Source organism: Panthera pardus, unplaced genomic scaffold (assembly GCF_024362965.1).
Source record: "Panthera pardus isolate Hobbes unplaced genomic scaffold, ASM2436296v1 HiC_scaffold_8, whole genome shotgun sequence".
NCBI lineage: Eukaryota > Metazoa > Chordata > Mammalia > Carnivora > Felidae > Panthera > Panthera pardus.
Window position 1 is genome coordinate 11,296,045 of NW_026527013.1, and position 16,156 is coordinate 11,312,200.

The 16,156-nt window shown below is 42.8% G+C and overlaps 2 protein-coding genes across 2 annotated transcripts; both read left to right on the forward strand.

The window, feature by feature from the left end:
• Window positions 1-1,275: 1,275 nt before the first annotated feature.
• LOC109247977 (olfactory receptor-like protein OLF4) lies at window positions 1,276-2,223 on the forward strand. The gene has a single exon (XM_019417245.2). It carries the CDS (start codon window positions 1,291-1,293, stop codon window positions 2,221-2,223), a length of 933 nt encoding a protein of 310 aa, XP_019272790.2. The 5' UTR covers window positions 1,276-1,290.
• Window positions 2,224-14,788: 12,565 nt separating this feature from the next.
• Window positions 14,789-15,938, forward strand: LOC109247978 (olfactory receptor-like protein OLF4). Its single transcript, XM_019417246.2, has one exon. The coding sequence runs from the start codon at window positions 14,834-14,836 to the stop codon at window positions 15,848-15,850; it is 1,017 nt and encodes a 338-aa protein (XP_019272791.1). The 5' UTR covers window positions 14,789-14,833; the 3' UTR covers window positions 15,851-15,938.
• Window positions 15,939-16,156: the final 218 nt, after the last annotated feature.

Below are 16,156 nucleotides of genomic sequence, written 5' to 3' on the forward strand. Positions count from 1 at the left end.
ATTGGCTTACATACAACACCCAGTGCTCATCCCAACAAGTACTATTTTTTAAGTAATCTCTACACCCAACATGGGACTTGAACTTACAACCCCAAGCTCAAGACTTATGAGTTCCACTAACTGATCCAGCCAGGTGCCCTAAGAATATCTGTATTCTTTTAATGTTTATTTGAGAGAGACAGAACGTTAGTAGGGGAGGGTCAGAGAGAGAGGGAACACAGAATCTGAAGCAGGCTGCAGGCTCTGAGCTGTCAGCTCAGAGCCCAACACGGGGCTCAAACCCACAGACCGTGAGATCATGACCTGAGCTGAAGTCAGACCCTTAACCGACTGAGCCATCCAGGTGCCCCATGTAATTTATTATTTGTAAATGTCTGCAAGGTCTCCCAGGGTTTTATAACACTTCACAATTCTGACAGCAAAATTAGAAAGTGCCCCTTTGCTACCTGTTAAAAATTCCAACCTCCTTCAATGCGACCGCCCCTGAAGTGTTTTCTCAGGATGTTGGGTGTGATACTGAGAAGAGATGTTCCACGGACAGGACACTACAGTAACCAGATGAATAAAGTGCAAAAGGTACATAGTGTGGGCGAGGAGCTCCCTGTGTCTTGAAACTTAACCAGCTGTGAGGCCACATGTCTTCATGAAATTCACAACAATTACCTCTTGTCCATTCCCCTCAACACACTGGCTTCCTTCTGAGCCTTGATTTTCTGGAAAAAAAAAATAATGCCTCCTCAGGGCCTTTGCACTGGCTGACCCTTTTCCACTTTCCAGGATGTTTTTTTTCTTCCTTCAAGTCTCTGCTTAAATGTCACCTTCTTAGCCAATCTTGACTGAACACCCAACATAACACTCCATCCACTCTCTCTTTTTACATGCCTTCATTTTCTTCATAGCCTCTGTTCCTAACTCAGAATTATCTCATTTCTATATGTGTGTGTATCCAGTCACCATCATTGAATTGAAGGTACCATTCCTCTCCAATACCCTCTACCTTATGACTTGAAAATGCTGACAGCATGGTTGACACTCCATATATTCCTCAAATGCATGAAATAATTTATTAACTCTATGATACCTGGCCATTGGGGGAACAACTGATGTTGGGATGAAAATTACTAATCAGACAGGAAACAGTGATCCCCTCAAGGGGCCCAGATCCATTCACAAAATATTGAAATTATTTTATTGACTGGAAATACATGGTAGCATTTGAACAATGTGGGCCAGGCCCATGTGAAGTTTTGTCATGTTATTTTCCCCTTTACTGGTAGTCACCTCCACCACATGGACCCAGGAAATGATACAGGAACTTCAGCATTTCTTCTTATGGGATTTTCAGAAGAACCAGAACTACAGCCCCTCATATTTGGGCTTTTCCTCTCCATGTACCTGATCACTGTGTTTGGAAACCTGCTCATCATCCTGGCCGTCAGCTCTGACTCCCGCCTCCACACGCCCATGTACTACTTCCTGGCCAACCTGTCCTTTGTAGACATCTGCTTCACCTCCACCACCATCCCAAAGATGCTGGTGAACATCCAGACTCAGAGCAAAGTCATAACCTATGATGACTGCATCACACAGATTTATTTTTTCATACTCTTCGCTGTGATGGATGTCTTCCTCCTGAGTGTGATGGCCTATGACAGGTTTGTGGCCATCTGCCACCCCCTCCACTACACGATCATCATGAACCCCCAGCTTTGTGGGCTGTTGGTTCTGTTGTCCTGGATCATGTGTGTCCTGAATTCCCTGTTACAGAGTTTAATGATGTTGCGGCTGTCGTTCTGTACACAGGTAGAAATTCCCCACTTTTTCTGTGAACTCAATGAGATGCTCCAGCTTGCCTGTTCTGACACCTTTCTTAATAACGTGGTGATGTATCTTGCAGCTGTCCTGCTGGGTGGTGGTCCTTTTGCTGGGATCCTTTACTCTTATTCCAAGATAGTTTCCTCTATACGTGGGATTGCATCAGCTAAGGGCAAGTTCAAAACGTTTTCCACCTGTGCATCTCACCTGTCGGTCGTGTGTTTATTTTACTGTACGATGCTTGGCGTGTACCTCAGCTCTGCTGCTACCCAGAGCTCCCACTCAAGTGCCACAGCCTCGGTGATGTACACGGTGGTCACACCCATGCTGAACCCCTTCATCTACAGCCTGAGGAACAGAGACATAAAGAGTGCTCTGAAAAGAATTGTTGGGGTTCAAGTGATGTAATGGCCAACTGTCTTGGGGTTGGAGACATGTCCATGATTGCAGGGCAGAGCCTCAGAACCAAGACTGCTCTTCCTTGAATAGACTTTGGCAGGAGAATCTGTTCCTTCTATTTTTCTCCTGGAATTTCCTCTTGTTTGCTTTCAACTTCTCTATACATTTAAGGAACTCACTTTATCAAGCTTCTGCTCTGTCTGACATAGTTTCCCCTTTGTCCATTTTCATACATCCCCAGTGTTTTCCACAGCCTTAGAACATAAATGCCTGGAAATTTCTGTATCTAATGGGACAAGGTGGATTTCTTAAAAATAATTTCTTTTCAAATGACTTATCCCACAAGAAGTAAATCTCCCCTAGATTTTCCAAGAACATAATCACGAGTTATAGTCTTCATATGGAAAAAAGCTACACTTGGCCCCTAAGCCCTCTCCATAATTTTATTGCAGATGAACATACAAACCAAAGTTTTCACCTTGTGTCTGTCAATCTTTTTACATCACAACCTAAGCATTCCTACTGATGACGTGGACTCTAACAGTGTTCCCTTTAAGCCTCTGGCTATTGACACCACAATGCTCTGGCTAGGAAAGCCCCGGCACTCACCCGTGCCCATGTGCTTGTGGACATTCCCAGAGCTTATGCTGTGACTCACTGGCCCTCGGGTTCTTTATTGTCATCAGAAGACACACCTCGGCACCACCATCAGAGAACTCTAAAAAAGCAATGCCTCTTACTCACAGATCCCGGAGGGCACATGGGATGACCAAAGGCCATTTGGAGAGGTCTGAGAAAGGAAGACAGAGATTGACAGACACTGGGAGCACCGCTGAGGGATCTGGCTTTATTGAGGACCATGCCAGAGTGGCTGGGGGTTGCGGGTTCACACCTTATTGGACAGTTTTATAGGAGCAGATTTCAGCAGCTGAAGGGGAAAAGCAAGGTCACTCAAGGGCAGTTACATTAGTTACCCAGGGCTTTGTCAACAGGAACTTCCTGGCTGGGGCGGTCCGAGTGCTAATTTGGTAATTGTGTCATACACCTGACAGTATGTTTGTTCAACATGGTTGTTTTCAAATGGATGTCCCAGAAATCCAAAGCTTAATTTCAGGCATTTACACTATAATCAAGAGCTTAATGTCAGGCACTTACTCTAAAAAACATGCTACTGTATTTCCTAATCGGTCTCCTGTTTTTTCCCTGTTATTCAGTGCGGTGTCCAGGAAGCCTACCATAGCCCAAGACAAAACTTGTTCAGCATAATATATCTCCCAGTGGAGTCTACATGGAAAGACAAACTTAAATAAGTAGATCAACCGGATATATTCTTAGTGTCAGGACGACCATAAATACGAGGAGGCAAAATTTCAAAACACTGTCTGTTACTACACAAGTTTCTTTCTTTTTTTTCTTTCTTTTTTTCTTTCTTTTTTCTTTTTTTCTTCCTTTTTTATCTCTTTCTTTCTTTCTTTCTTCCTTCCTTTTTCTTTCTTTTCTTTCTTTCTTTCTTTCTTTCTTTCTTTCTTTCTTTCTTTCTTTCTTTCTTTCTTTCTTTCTTTCTTTCTTTCAACAGTTGATCCTGTGCATCTACTTATTGAAGCATAGAACATTTGTGTCCACAGCTGAAGGGACTTAGTTTTTGAGGTGAAGGATTGCTCAGTGTCTTCTATGCTTTATCATGGAATTTTCTTCCTATTTCTACTTGAGAACTTCCAGTGCTACCTGTTAATATGACACTTCCTGGTATTATACATAAAATAACTCACTTTTCTTAATTTTTGTCACAAATGCTAAGGGTTGGCAAAGGAACAGTATCAGCCCCATCCATTTCGTACCTCTGTCTTGCTCTGAAATCTCTCCCACCTGCATGACCAGAGGATGCTTCATATGAGAGCTGTATGTCCTGCTGGCATGTGGTTCAGGGTCCCCAGGTCTTCTGCACAAACGTGCATGTCCTACAAACTCTCCCCGTTACCTTGAGGGGAGCCTACATATAGTCACTTGTTCATCAAGTCACGAGAAATAGACTTGAACCACAGAAGGATGACAACCACTCTCCTCAATTGTCGGACCATATGCCACAAATAAAAAGCAGCACATGTCTGATCACCTCAAGTCTGTTTGCTGGGGTGATTGTGTCAGCCAGGTGTTGCTGTATAACAAACAGGCTGTTCTTATCAAACGGGATATCATAATGATGTGGGGATGCTGAGCACAATGGTGAAGAAAGAATTCTTGAGACTTTTTATGATGCAAAAAGGTGCGTTTATTAGACCTTGGAGATAGGACCCATGGGCAGAAAGAGCTACACTGGGATTGTAAAGAATGACTGATCATATACTTTTAAGTTTATGGAGGAGGGGAGTAGAGATAGCACGTTTCTAAGGAATTCCTTTATGCTGAAAGTGAGGTTTACGGGGCCATGGAGGTTTGGCTCTTGTCAAGATAAGGTTGCTTTTCTTGTCTAATAAAACATTAACATTAATGCAGCCTCGAGTTCCTGGACATGACTCAGGGATTTGTCAGTGGACTGCAAGTTGTAAGGACACTGATGTTAAGCTACATTTCTCTTGCTTTTGTTCTCCTCATCGATGATAACTTTAGCATAAAACGGGATCATATCGGGAAGCATTTCTTTCTTTTTCTTTTTAACATTTATTTATTTTTGAGAGACAGAGAGACAGAGCACAAGTGGGGGAGGGGCAGAGACACAGAATCTGAAGCAGGCTCCAGGCTCTGAGCTGTCAGCACAGAGCCTGATGCAGGGCTTGAACCCTCAAGCCATGAGATGATGACCTGAGCCGAAGTCAGACGTTTAAGGGACTGAGCCACCCAGGAGCTCTGGGAAGCATTTCTAATCTCTGCTGGGCTCCTCATGCATCTGTGGTCTGGTACGAATCTCTCTGTTGTGTTTCTAGGGCTCATCCCTGATGCTGTGTGTGGTTGTAGTGCTCTACTGTCTCAGCCAATTTATGGTCTTATTACTACATTTCTATGTGCAGGGTATTCTTCTATTTCTAAATAAAATGAATTATCATGTGAATTCTTTGCATTGAATCCCAGTATTCCTACACCTGTATGTAACATTGGTTTTCCTTCCCTGTTAGAAGAGCTATCTCCCAAACCTGTAAAGGAGAATCATCTATCTGTGCTCTCTATCCAACCCTTAGCCTGCACAATAGATATGTTCCCAGTTAATTAATCAGAGTATAATTACACACAATACACCACATATTTAAAGGGTACAGTTTGATGAATTAAACGAGCTACACGAAAATTCATAGCACATAGTGCAATTTTCCATTTGTGTATAATTTAAGCTTTAACTGCTTTGGTAGGTAATTCTTAAGATTATAAACTCCCTAAGCCTCTCTTTCCTTATTTCTGAAGGCAGAGTGGATGCTCAACATAACTTCCAGTGAAATGTAAGGAAAGAATGAAATGCATGGATATACATTTTTTACTCCAAGGAAACCATTCAAGTGTAGTGGTTGTGTCATATGTGTGTGTGTGTGTGTGTTTGCACACATTTTTCTTTCTTATAATGTGTACACACACAGATGATTTATGATTTCATCTTTATGTTGAAAGGAGACTTGAGAAAAAGTTGGAGAGGATAGCACTGGAGAGGAAGAACGAATGGTTGAATCAGCCTAAAATAAAAAGAAGCAGAGATAAAGATACAAAATGTTAAATTACAATGAGTGAAGTTAATTTTTGTTTTTAAATTTATGTATTTAAATTAAGTTAGTTCACATACAGTTTACTATTGGTTTTAGGCGTAGAGCCCAGTGATTCATCGCTTGCCATGACACCCAGTGTTCTTCCCAAGTGCCCTCCTTAATGCCCTTCACCCATTTAGCCCATTCCCCCACACACACACACACCTCCTCTCCAGCATCCCTGAATTTGTTCTCTTTATTTAAGAGTCTCTTATGGTTTGCCTCTCTCCATTTTTATCTTATTTTTCCTTCCATTCCCCTGTGTTCATCTGTTTTGTTTCTTAAATTCCACATATAAGCAAAACCATGGCATTTTTCTTTCTCTGACTGACTTATTTCACTGAGTATAATACCATCGAGTTCCATCCATGTTGTTGCAAAAAGATCTCATTCTTTTTGTTGGCTGACTAATATTCCATTGTAGGGATATATTACATCTTCTTTATCCATTAAAGAGCACCTGCACCCCAATGTTTATAGCAGCACTGTCAACAATAGCCAAACTATGGAAAGAGCCCAAATATCCATTGACTGATGAATGGATAAAAAAGATGTCAGTGACCCTAATTTTGATCACGAGTTCCCTTCCTATTTTGTTGCCTCAAAGACATTATAGTCAGACCACATCACATTTATGTACACAGGAATTCACTCTACCACCTACTGGGCAGAATATCTCCAAACTGTTTTAATTTTTTTTCTACATATTGTGGCGTCTTTAAAATATAATTTGTTGTCAAATTGGCTAACATACAGTGTGTAAAGCGTGCTCTTGGTTTTGGGGGTAGATCCCCATGGTTCATCGCTTACCTCGTATTGTGGGTTGTTAAAATGTAAATTGCCCTTAACCAAGGGAAGCTAATGAGTGAATCAAGAGGCTTAAAGTTGGTTGTCTGAAATAATTTTATTGACTGTGTCAGTATGAGATTCCTACCGCTGCTGTAAAATATCTCCACACTAGGTGCTTAAAACATACACACCTTTACAGTTCTGGAGTCAGAGCTCGGAAGGAGTCTTATCGGGCTAATAGCAAGAAGTCTGCAGGGTTGACTTCCTACTGGAGGCTCAGGGGAGAATCTGTTTCCTTTCCATTTCCAGTCTCTGTCGCCGGTCACCTGCATTCTCTGGTCATGGCTCTCTCTCCACCTTAAGAGCCAACAGGGTAGCAGTTTCAAAGTCTCTCTGACACCAACTCTTTTGACTCCCTCCTCAACATTTGGAGGACTGTCGTGACTACCTTAGTGCCACCTGGACAATCACAGCTAATCGTTTTATCTGAATGGCAGCTGATTGGCAGCCCTGTTCAATCGCCTACCTTGATTCCCTGAGCTCTAGAAAATACCATGTTCATAAGCACTGATTACGATGTGGACCTGCTTGGGAGGCTCCTCCTCTGGCTTCTAAAAAGTCTTTTTCAAAAGTGCATTGTTTTCAGGTGATTTGACTAGTTTATACATTATGCTCTGTCACCATGAGAGCAGCTACTGTCTGTCCCCGGGCTGCACCGTTACAATAAATTGACTGCATTCCTTATGCTGGGCCTTTTATTCCCATGGCTTATTCGTCCCATAACTGGAAGCCCGCACCTCCCACTGTTGTAACCTTGTGTGTCAACTATACTAAAACTGTTACAAAATAATAGACACATGAAAAAAACAAAACCCGGGTGTATTATTTTGTGCCACACTAGTGCCTGCCTATAAAAGAAGCAAACACAGAATTGACACAGCCTCTAGAAGGAGGGATACACTATTCCCTCCAAATTACATGCAACGATGATTTTTTGTATAGGAGATCTCTGAAACTACCTACATCTGTCTCTAACACAGGATCACACCCTTGCTAACCAAAGAGTGGTACACGGACTGGAACTTGCACATAAATAACAAGTGAGAGCTTGTCCAAAATGCAGAAGCTCTGGGCCACCCGGGGACTATCACTCAGATGCTGCTTTTGCAGCAGGATCCGTGTGGATTCATAAACATTTATAGACCATGTGAGGTTGGAGAAGGGCTGGTCTAGAATAGGTTTTCTCACTTGTTCCACCAGACCTTTGGGACAGCTTAAGTCTATTTTTGGAGGGTGCTTTCTTGTGGACGAGGTGTTTAGCAGCATCCCTTCAGACGTCACCAGACATCCCCAGGGGAAAATTCATTTCTGGTTGAGAACCACTGCCCCCAAGCTTGAGAACCAGAAGCATCCCGACAGAATCCCACTCAAGGCCCACATCCTCGAGCACTGACTTCGGGCAGGTCACCAGATGCCACCAAGCACATTCCCGCCTGGAGAATGGAGTTTAGAAATGGAGTTTCTCAGGGACGACACATTTACAGAACATTGAATTAAACATTCCCTGTAAATGCTCGATACAGGTGATAGCATGTGCAAAGACCTAAGTATATCTCTTATAATTAACAAGGCCTTTATAAGTGGGGCTAAGTGACAGCTTTTAGCTTGAGATAAAGTAAGAAAGTCCTAATTGCAATGGCAAACGTATCTTGAACCCAATGTGCGTAGTGCCCAAGGTTTATCATCAGAAGAACTGAGTTCTCCACCACATTTAAAAGAAGAGTAAACACGTCTGGAGATAGCTGGGTCCCCACCACAAATCAATGCTTTGAAGATAAAGAGACCTAGTCCAGGCAGGATCCCTCAGTCTCAGACCTGGAGGAAACCGTAACTGGGAGCTAAGATAAGGTGCTGGCAGATTTACTCACCAGGAGGGAGGCAAGCTCAAGGAAAAGGAGTAAAAAAAAAAAAAAAAAAAAAAAAAAAAACCAAAAAACAAACAAAAAAAAAGCCCATCCAACTGGATTCCCTACTTTTTTTTTAATGTTTAGTTTTGAGAGACAGACACTGAGAGTGGGGGAGGAGCAGAGAGAGAGGGAGACACAGAATCTGAAGCAGGCTCCAGACTCCAAGCTGCCAGCACAGACCCAACGCAGGGCTCGAACTCACAAACCACAAGACCATGACCTGATCTGAAGTCTGACACCCAACCGTCTGAGCCACCCTGGTGTCCCTGAGGATTCACTACTTCTAAACTGGTCTCTTGGGAACATGGTTCATTAGAGAAATTTCCTATGTGTGCAAAAGTGTTCTGCTTGGGAACTGTGCTGGAGTAAGAAGAGGGAATATACCTAATGAGTACACACAGGGAGCTGTAAATATCTCCTGGTCTCCTGTCTGTCAGCCCATGCAACCTTGCACAGGAAGGGGCATGCTTTTCTGTTTGTTCTGAATCCTAGTTCTGGCTGAGGACTGATGTTTCACTGCCTCCTGCTGTCTCAGGTGAGGGCAGAGCTTTAGTCCCTATCATCTGCTATCCAGGGAAGAATTCAGGTTTCCACAAGGAGACCTTCCCATCAGACACCCCAGCCAGGTGAGTCCAACAGTGCAGTGGACCATGGGTGAGAGGGTCAGAGAGAATGGAAGCCAAGATCATTAACTGTCACCACTTGAGAGCCAATCCAATGTAGCCCGGAGCAAGTGGTCACGGTGTTTGTTTGCTTAATTAAGTAATTCATGTATTTATTCAGTGGCTGTGTCAGTTTCAGAGGGAGTGCCATTCACACTCTTGAAGATCTTTCTTATTCTTTATCATTCAATCGCTATTATGGCCGTGCTAGAAAAACTATGTTGAGATTGTTAAATTCAATGTGTGTTTCTAATCGAGTATAATTTTGTCCCCCAGGGGACATTGACCAATGTCTGGAGACACTTTGTCTGTCAGGCTGGAGAGGGGTGCACAGAGGTCAGGGATGCTCTGAACATCTTACAGGGCCCAGGACGCTCCCCATCACAGGGCAGGCTCTGGGCAGGATGGGTGCAGAGACTGGGAAACTCCTGGTGAAAGAATGTCAGTATCTGTAATACAGTCATTTTCAGGTTCTGCCTTCAACCTTGTAACACTTACTCTTACCCCAACAAATTCAGAATAACCCTTTGGCTCCTATTGGAAAGTTTCAACCACAAACAACGTAACAGCCCTGTAAGTTTTTTTCCAGGCTGCTGGGTGAAGGAGACAGTTCTTGTTATTTTCCTAAATCTTGTTATTTTCCTAAACTATCCCTCAGTTTCAGCCAAGGTCATATGTTTGATGACCGTCTGATTGGTTTTATTATTATTATATGCCCATAGGTTATTCTTTCTCTCTCTCTCTCTCTCTCTCTCTCTCTCTTTTTAAAACACTATCAGCATTTCAAATGATTTCCTGAGATCATTGTTTCTCAATTGATTTTTGCAACATATTTTGATCATAAAATTTTTAAATTTTATTTAAATAAATCTATCTTCCTACTTCTGAGATTATGGCTTTATTTAGTGGGTTTGCTCACCTGTGAATGTTGTATGTAGTTTCCTTGATGTTCTGCTATATTGTATGGTTACACTTACACTGGGGTCATAATCCCTCTGAATTTTTGTGAAGTGTCTGAGGAGGGGACCAACTGCATATTCTTCCACATAGATATCCATTGCTGCCAGCACTGGTTTAGATATTCATTTATTCTAGCTGTTATATAGCAATTCAACCTTTTCCAACTAAACCGAAATAAAACCTTGCCATATGGTCAATGTCCTTATACATTGAGACCTAATTTCTGACTCATTTAACAAATAAAAACTGAGCATTCTAGGAACATTATATATTTTTTTTCATGTGTAAGCCATTGACAATTTAATTATGAATCCATGTTGATATCCTTAATAATTTCTTTTCTATAGCCAATTTCAGTTAGTTTTTATGTTTCACATACTTTTGCTGTGGACAGTTGTTTTCAAACTACTCATTTTAACGTGGTTGCATCATCCCTTTATTTTTTTCATTCTATAATTTTTCATATCCTTGGGTTTTTCATATTAACCATATAGTGACATACATTTGTGACAAAAACAAAAGTGAACAAAGAAGGTGAAATCCCTTCACCAGCGTATGTTTCTGTGTAGCACCAAGGACAGAGAACAATAATATAAATATACGGATGGCATCATGCGGTCAAGCATAATCATATGAAACAAGTTATTTGGTACAAAACTGGACTATCGTGATGTCGGGAGCATTTACAGAGCATGGTCTGGGGAAGCCTCTGTCCACTGGCTGACATACAGAATGAGGATTCGAGGTGCCCCTTGGGTTTGTGAAAAAGAGACCAATACCCAGAGTCCAAGAGTATCAATGAGAGGACGTCACATAGGGAAGGGAGACGAGTGCCTGGGTGGCTCAGTGGGTTAAGAGACCTCTTCTTGGTTTTGGCTCAGCTCAGATCTCACCGTTTGTTTGTGAGATCCAGCCCCTTGTCGGGCTCTGTGCTGACAGCATGGTGCCTGCTTGGGACTCTGTCCCTCCCCTGCTTGTGTGCTTTCTCTCTCTCTCTCCCTCTCTCTCTCTCTCTCTCTCTCTGTCTCTCTCTCCCTCCTCCCCTGCTTGTGCTCCCTCTCTCTCTCTCTGAAAGAAATAAACATTAAAAAGCGAAAGGGATAACAGGGCTCTCCTGCTGTCAGCCCCCATGAAGACGAAATGCCCAAGTAATGATGCCAGAGGCACATGAAAGCGAAGTCTTCCGTGGTTGACCTTGTAACTGTGCGCCTTGCAGCCAATCACGTGTGCTTCCTTTTGTGAAGTGTTGGCTTATCCTCTTGCTCATTTTTTCCCTTGGCCCCGCTATATGTAAAGTGTTTGACATTAGGAAGATATCGGCACTTTCGTCTTTGGGGGGAGTTAAATGTGTTCTCACATAGTTTTTGCTGGGCATCAGGGGAGGTGGTCGGGTGCAAAGCTTCCAGAAGCGAGGGAGGTTACTGTTTGTCACAATCCCTTGGGGACCCCCTGAGCTTACTGCATCCTTGTTCTGTTGTCCTAGACTCTGGGTCTTGTCTAGCAAGAGAGGGGACACAGGATTGTAATGCAAGAGAGGCAAATGTCCAGGAGGAGACAAGGCCCCGAGTCAGGGTCCTTGTTCTGTTTTCATTAGGATCAGTAGGCTTACAGGTGTGATGGGCAGGCAGAGAGACAATGGAACCGTCAACATTAACTCATGGGTGTGGGGGAAGCTGGGGTTTGAAGACGTGTGGTGTTAGGGGTTTGGGTCAATGCAAAACAAATCCTGGTGCCAGGCAGATGGTTGTTTACAGCAGACATGAGGCGCCACCTCTGTTTACCTAAACTGGCCTAGGACGCAAGCCAGACAGAGCAGGCTACCTTAGGGTCTACAAGGCACCTTTCTTTTGCTAATTAGCTCCCCTTGGGGCAACTTCCCCTTGCTGAGGTCTACAGCCCTGTTTATCCATTTACCTAATTTTAGTCCTTCCTTCCTGGGAAAGCAGCTTTCTGCTATTGTATTCAGTTGGGGGGTGTTTCTGCCCTGAATACCTAAACTTTTTACCTCATTTTGGATGCTTCTATCCTGAGATTTCCTATTCCTATACTTTTGTCCTATACTGGGACCTTTGCCCTGTTTACCTACTGTTGGATGCCTTCATCCTGTGGCTTTCTCTTTCTTTATGCCTTGTTAACTCATCGGTGCAAGCTCAGGGAATTCCTAAGCTTATTCTCCACACTCTGCCTCATCCATTTCATTCACCATCCCTCTGTCTTTCCACTTATTAAACATAAGTTTGTGAAATACACAACAGGAGATGGCCATCCCAACATGGAGCTTCAACCTCATTTGCCCATGGGAGGCTTAGGAATTAACACTTCCAGGAACCATTTCTACATTTTTCAGGGGAAAGATCACTGATCTGGTCTATTTGGGTTGTATCCATTCCCAGCATAACCTGGATGGTGGGGGCTGTAAAGACAGGGATTACACAACCCAGAAGACCACGGTGTCCTGTGTGTGTGTGTGTGTGACTTGTAGAGGGTGATCAGTCCTCACAACAGGGGCCAGGACTCCTAATCTCAAGGTGACAAAATACAGGGGCCAGAACTCAGTCAAGAGCAGGCACCAAGACGGGGTTCTGTGTCAATTCATGGGATGGCTTTGCAGCACGATGAATACAGAGGGAAAGGTAGTGTGGACAAGAACGGCCCTGTGCCTTGAGGTCACAGTAGTAGCAGAGAGGTCACTTCCTTCATCACATGTCTGACAGCATCTGTCATCAGTGTCTCTCAGGCTCATTCCCCTTGTAGTGCTGGCTTCCTTTTTGATTTGAACATTTGAAACAAGTACATTCCTCAGGGCCTTTGCACTGGCCATTCCCTCTGCTGGGCACATTTCCCCCATACTCCCACATCTACCTCTCTGTCTTATCAAGGTCTGTGTTCCAATATCACCTTGTTGCAGAATTTGCCCAAATACCTGTAATATATCAACTTGTAAGATATCAGAAAGCTTATTGTATATAAGTTTGGCTTAAACTCACCTTTCATGAATAATTGAGATAAAAGCTTATGTAGTTCCCTATTAGGGTTATCAGAAATTACTAACCGCCCTATCTCGCTTCCATAACTTTGCCTGCTTGCTAAATGGATAACTTAGGTTGCAAAACGCTCCCCTATCCCTTCTACCAAGATCTGGCCTAGGCAAGACCAACATGTAAAAAGTCACGAACTCACTGCCCCACGGTATCTTAGGGCAAACATAGCTAGCCTCCTGTAGCCTGGGAGTAAACTATGACCCATGTAAGCTTAGAAGGACCCCAGAGTATGAGATGCTGAACCAGTGTTTGTTTTGGGCTTTCCTAGAAGTGCTGTTCCTGTTCCCTAGATATTAGTTCTGCTTAAAACCACATTTGCTGAGTTACTGAGAAATAAAACTTCCTCTTAACTGCTTGTTTGAGCTTTTGTAAACCTGCTTGGCGTAATCACCCTTCCCCATTCTCAGGCACCGCATCCTGTTCGAACTAGATAGAAGATTAATATTGTAAACACTGTGATTCAGCATTCAACTAGCTAGGTCAACAAGTTATATTTTGAAATTCTTCAGGACTGTGTGATTGGTGCCCGCCTTACATTTTAAAAACCTACAACATTGTGTGATTGGTGCCCGCCCTTTCAAACTGCCACCCTTTTGCAACCCGATTGGTCGATACAGCCCTTAAAAGACATCCCCAAAGTTTGTTCGGGGCCAGAATTTCAGGACCTGTTGTATTTCCCTGTCTGGCCCAGCCGTAATAAACGTGCTTTGATCCTGTTTTTGCTGTCTGGAGTTCATAAGCGATTGCAACTTACAACAAGGTGTCTAACTTTCGTCATTTTAAACCCTCTTAGGACAAAAAACCTTAAATTGATAGGTTCCCACCAAAACTAAGGTCTGTATGTCACAATATAATTGGCTACCATGAGATGTTGTAAATTGTAATTGGTTAACTAAATAATGACGTATTCTGACTTGCTAAAATCCATATAAGCTCACTGCTACCTTTGTTCAGGGCCATTCTCTGCACTTTTCTCCTTAAGATCAGAAGATCAGGTTTGGCCCAGCCATGAATAAAATCTTGCCTCGCTTCTATTCAGCGTCTGGTGGTTTTTTTCGACAGCACCTTGTTTTAATACCCACAAAAATAGAATGCCCTATTTGCTTTGTTTTATGCCTGTTTTTCTTCTCTTCATAACACTCCTCACCATCTAAAAAGTTATACAATTCTCTTATTTGCTTATATTTTTTCTCTATCATTGTAGGACTTTTTTTCTTTAACACCTTATGCTCATTCCTTAGATAGTGCCTGACACATGGTCAGCACTCAATGTATATTCCTGAAATTCTTGAAGAACTTCTTAGTAAAACTGTAAAATATATGATCCCTTAGGAAAGAAGCTGATTGAAAAAAACACACAGAACATATCAGATATGTCCAGGTGCATTCCTGAAGGGGACTGTATCCACATACAACATATTAAAATGAATTTCTGGACTCCAAACTATAAAAGTAGTATTTCAATTCTGTGAGTAATGAAGGTTTGTGTGAAATGTACTCATGTTATTTCCTTCTTTCCAAGAAGCTACCTCCACCACATGGAATTGAGCAACAAAACACAAATTTCAGAATTTTTTCTTCTGGGATTTTCAGAAGAACCAGAACTACAGCCCCTCATATTTGGGCTTTTCCTCTCCATGTACCTGATCACTGTGTTTGGAAACTTGCTCATCATCTTGGCCATCAGCACAGACCCCAACCTCCACACCCCCATGTACTTCTTCCTGGCCAACCTGTCCTTTGTAGACATTTGCTTCACCTCCACCACCATCCCGAAGATGCTCTGGAACATCCAGACCCAGAGCAACGTCATAACCTATGAGGACTGCATCGCACAGATGAACTTCTTCATAATCTTTTCAGTGTTGGATGACTTTCTCCTGAGTGTGATGGCCTATGACCGGTTTGTGGCCATCTGTCACCCCCTGCACTACACAATCATCATGAACCCCCAGCTCTGTGGACTCCTGGTTCTGGTGTCCTGGATCATGAGTGTTCTTTATTCCTTGCTACAAACCTTAATGGTGTTGCGGCTGTCCTTCTGTACAGAGGTGGAAATCCCCCACTTTTTCTGTGAACTCAATCAGATGATCCAACTTGCCTGTTCTGACACCTTTCTTAACGACATGATGATGTATTTTGCAACTGTGCTGCTGGGTGGTGCTCCCCTGGCTGGGGTCCTTTACTCTTACTCTAAGATAGTTTCCTCCATACGTAGGATCTCATCAGCTCTGGGCAAGTATAAGGCATTTTCCACCTGTGCATCTCACCTCTCGGTTGTCTCCTTATTTTATTGTACTGGCCTGGGAGTGTACCTCAGCTCTGCTGCTACCCAGAGCTCCCACTCAAGTGCCACAGCCTCGGTGATGTACACGGTGGTCACGCCCATGCTGAACCCCTTCATCTACAGCCTGAGGAACAGAGACATAAAGGGCGCTCTGAGGAGATTCTCTGCAATGGCAGCTATAAAAGGGCTAATTGTCTTGGGCTGAAGAATTTCCCATGACTGCTGGCCTAAGAGGTTTAGACTCAGAAGTTGTGATTTTTTAAAGCAAATTCTGGACATAGAATTTGCTTCCTTATTTCCTGGAAGTTTTATTTTTTTTAACTACTCAGTACAATTTAGTTAGTCATTTATTAAATTTTTCCCTCTCTCTGATATCCAACAATTTTCCCTTCATTTTCTTTCTTTATTTCTAAATTGATTCCCAACCTGTGATATGGAAAAATGAGGAATTCCCATTTATCTCATTGAATTGCTTGGGTTTCTTAAGAATAATTTCTTCCCAAATGACAAA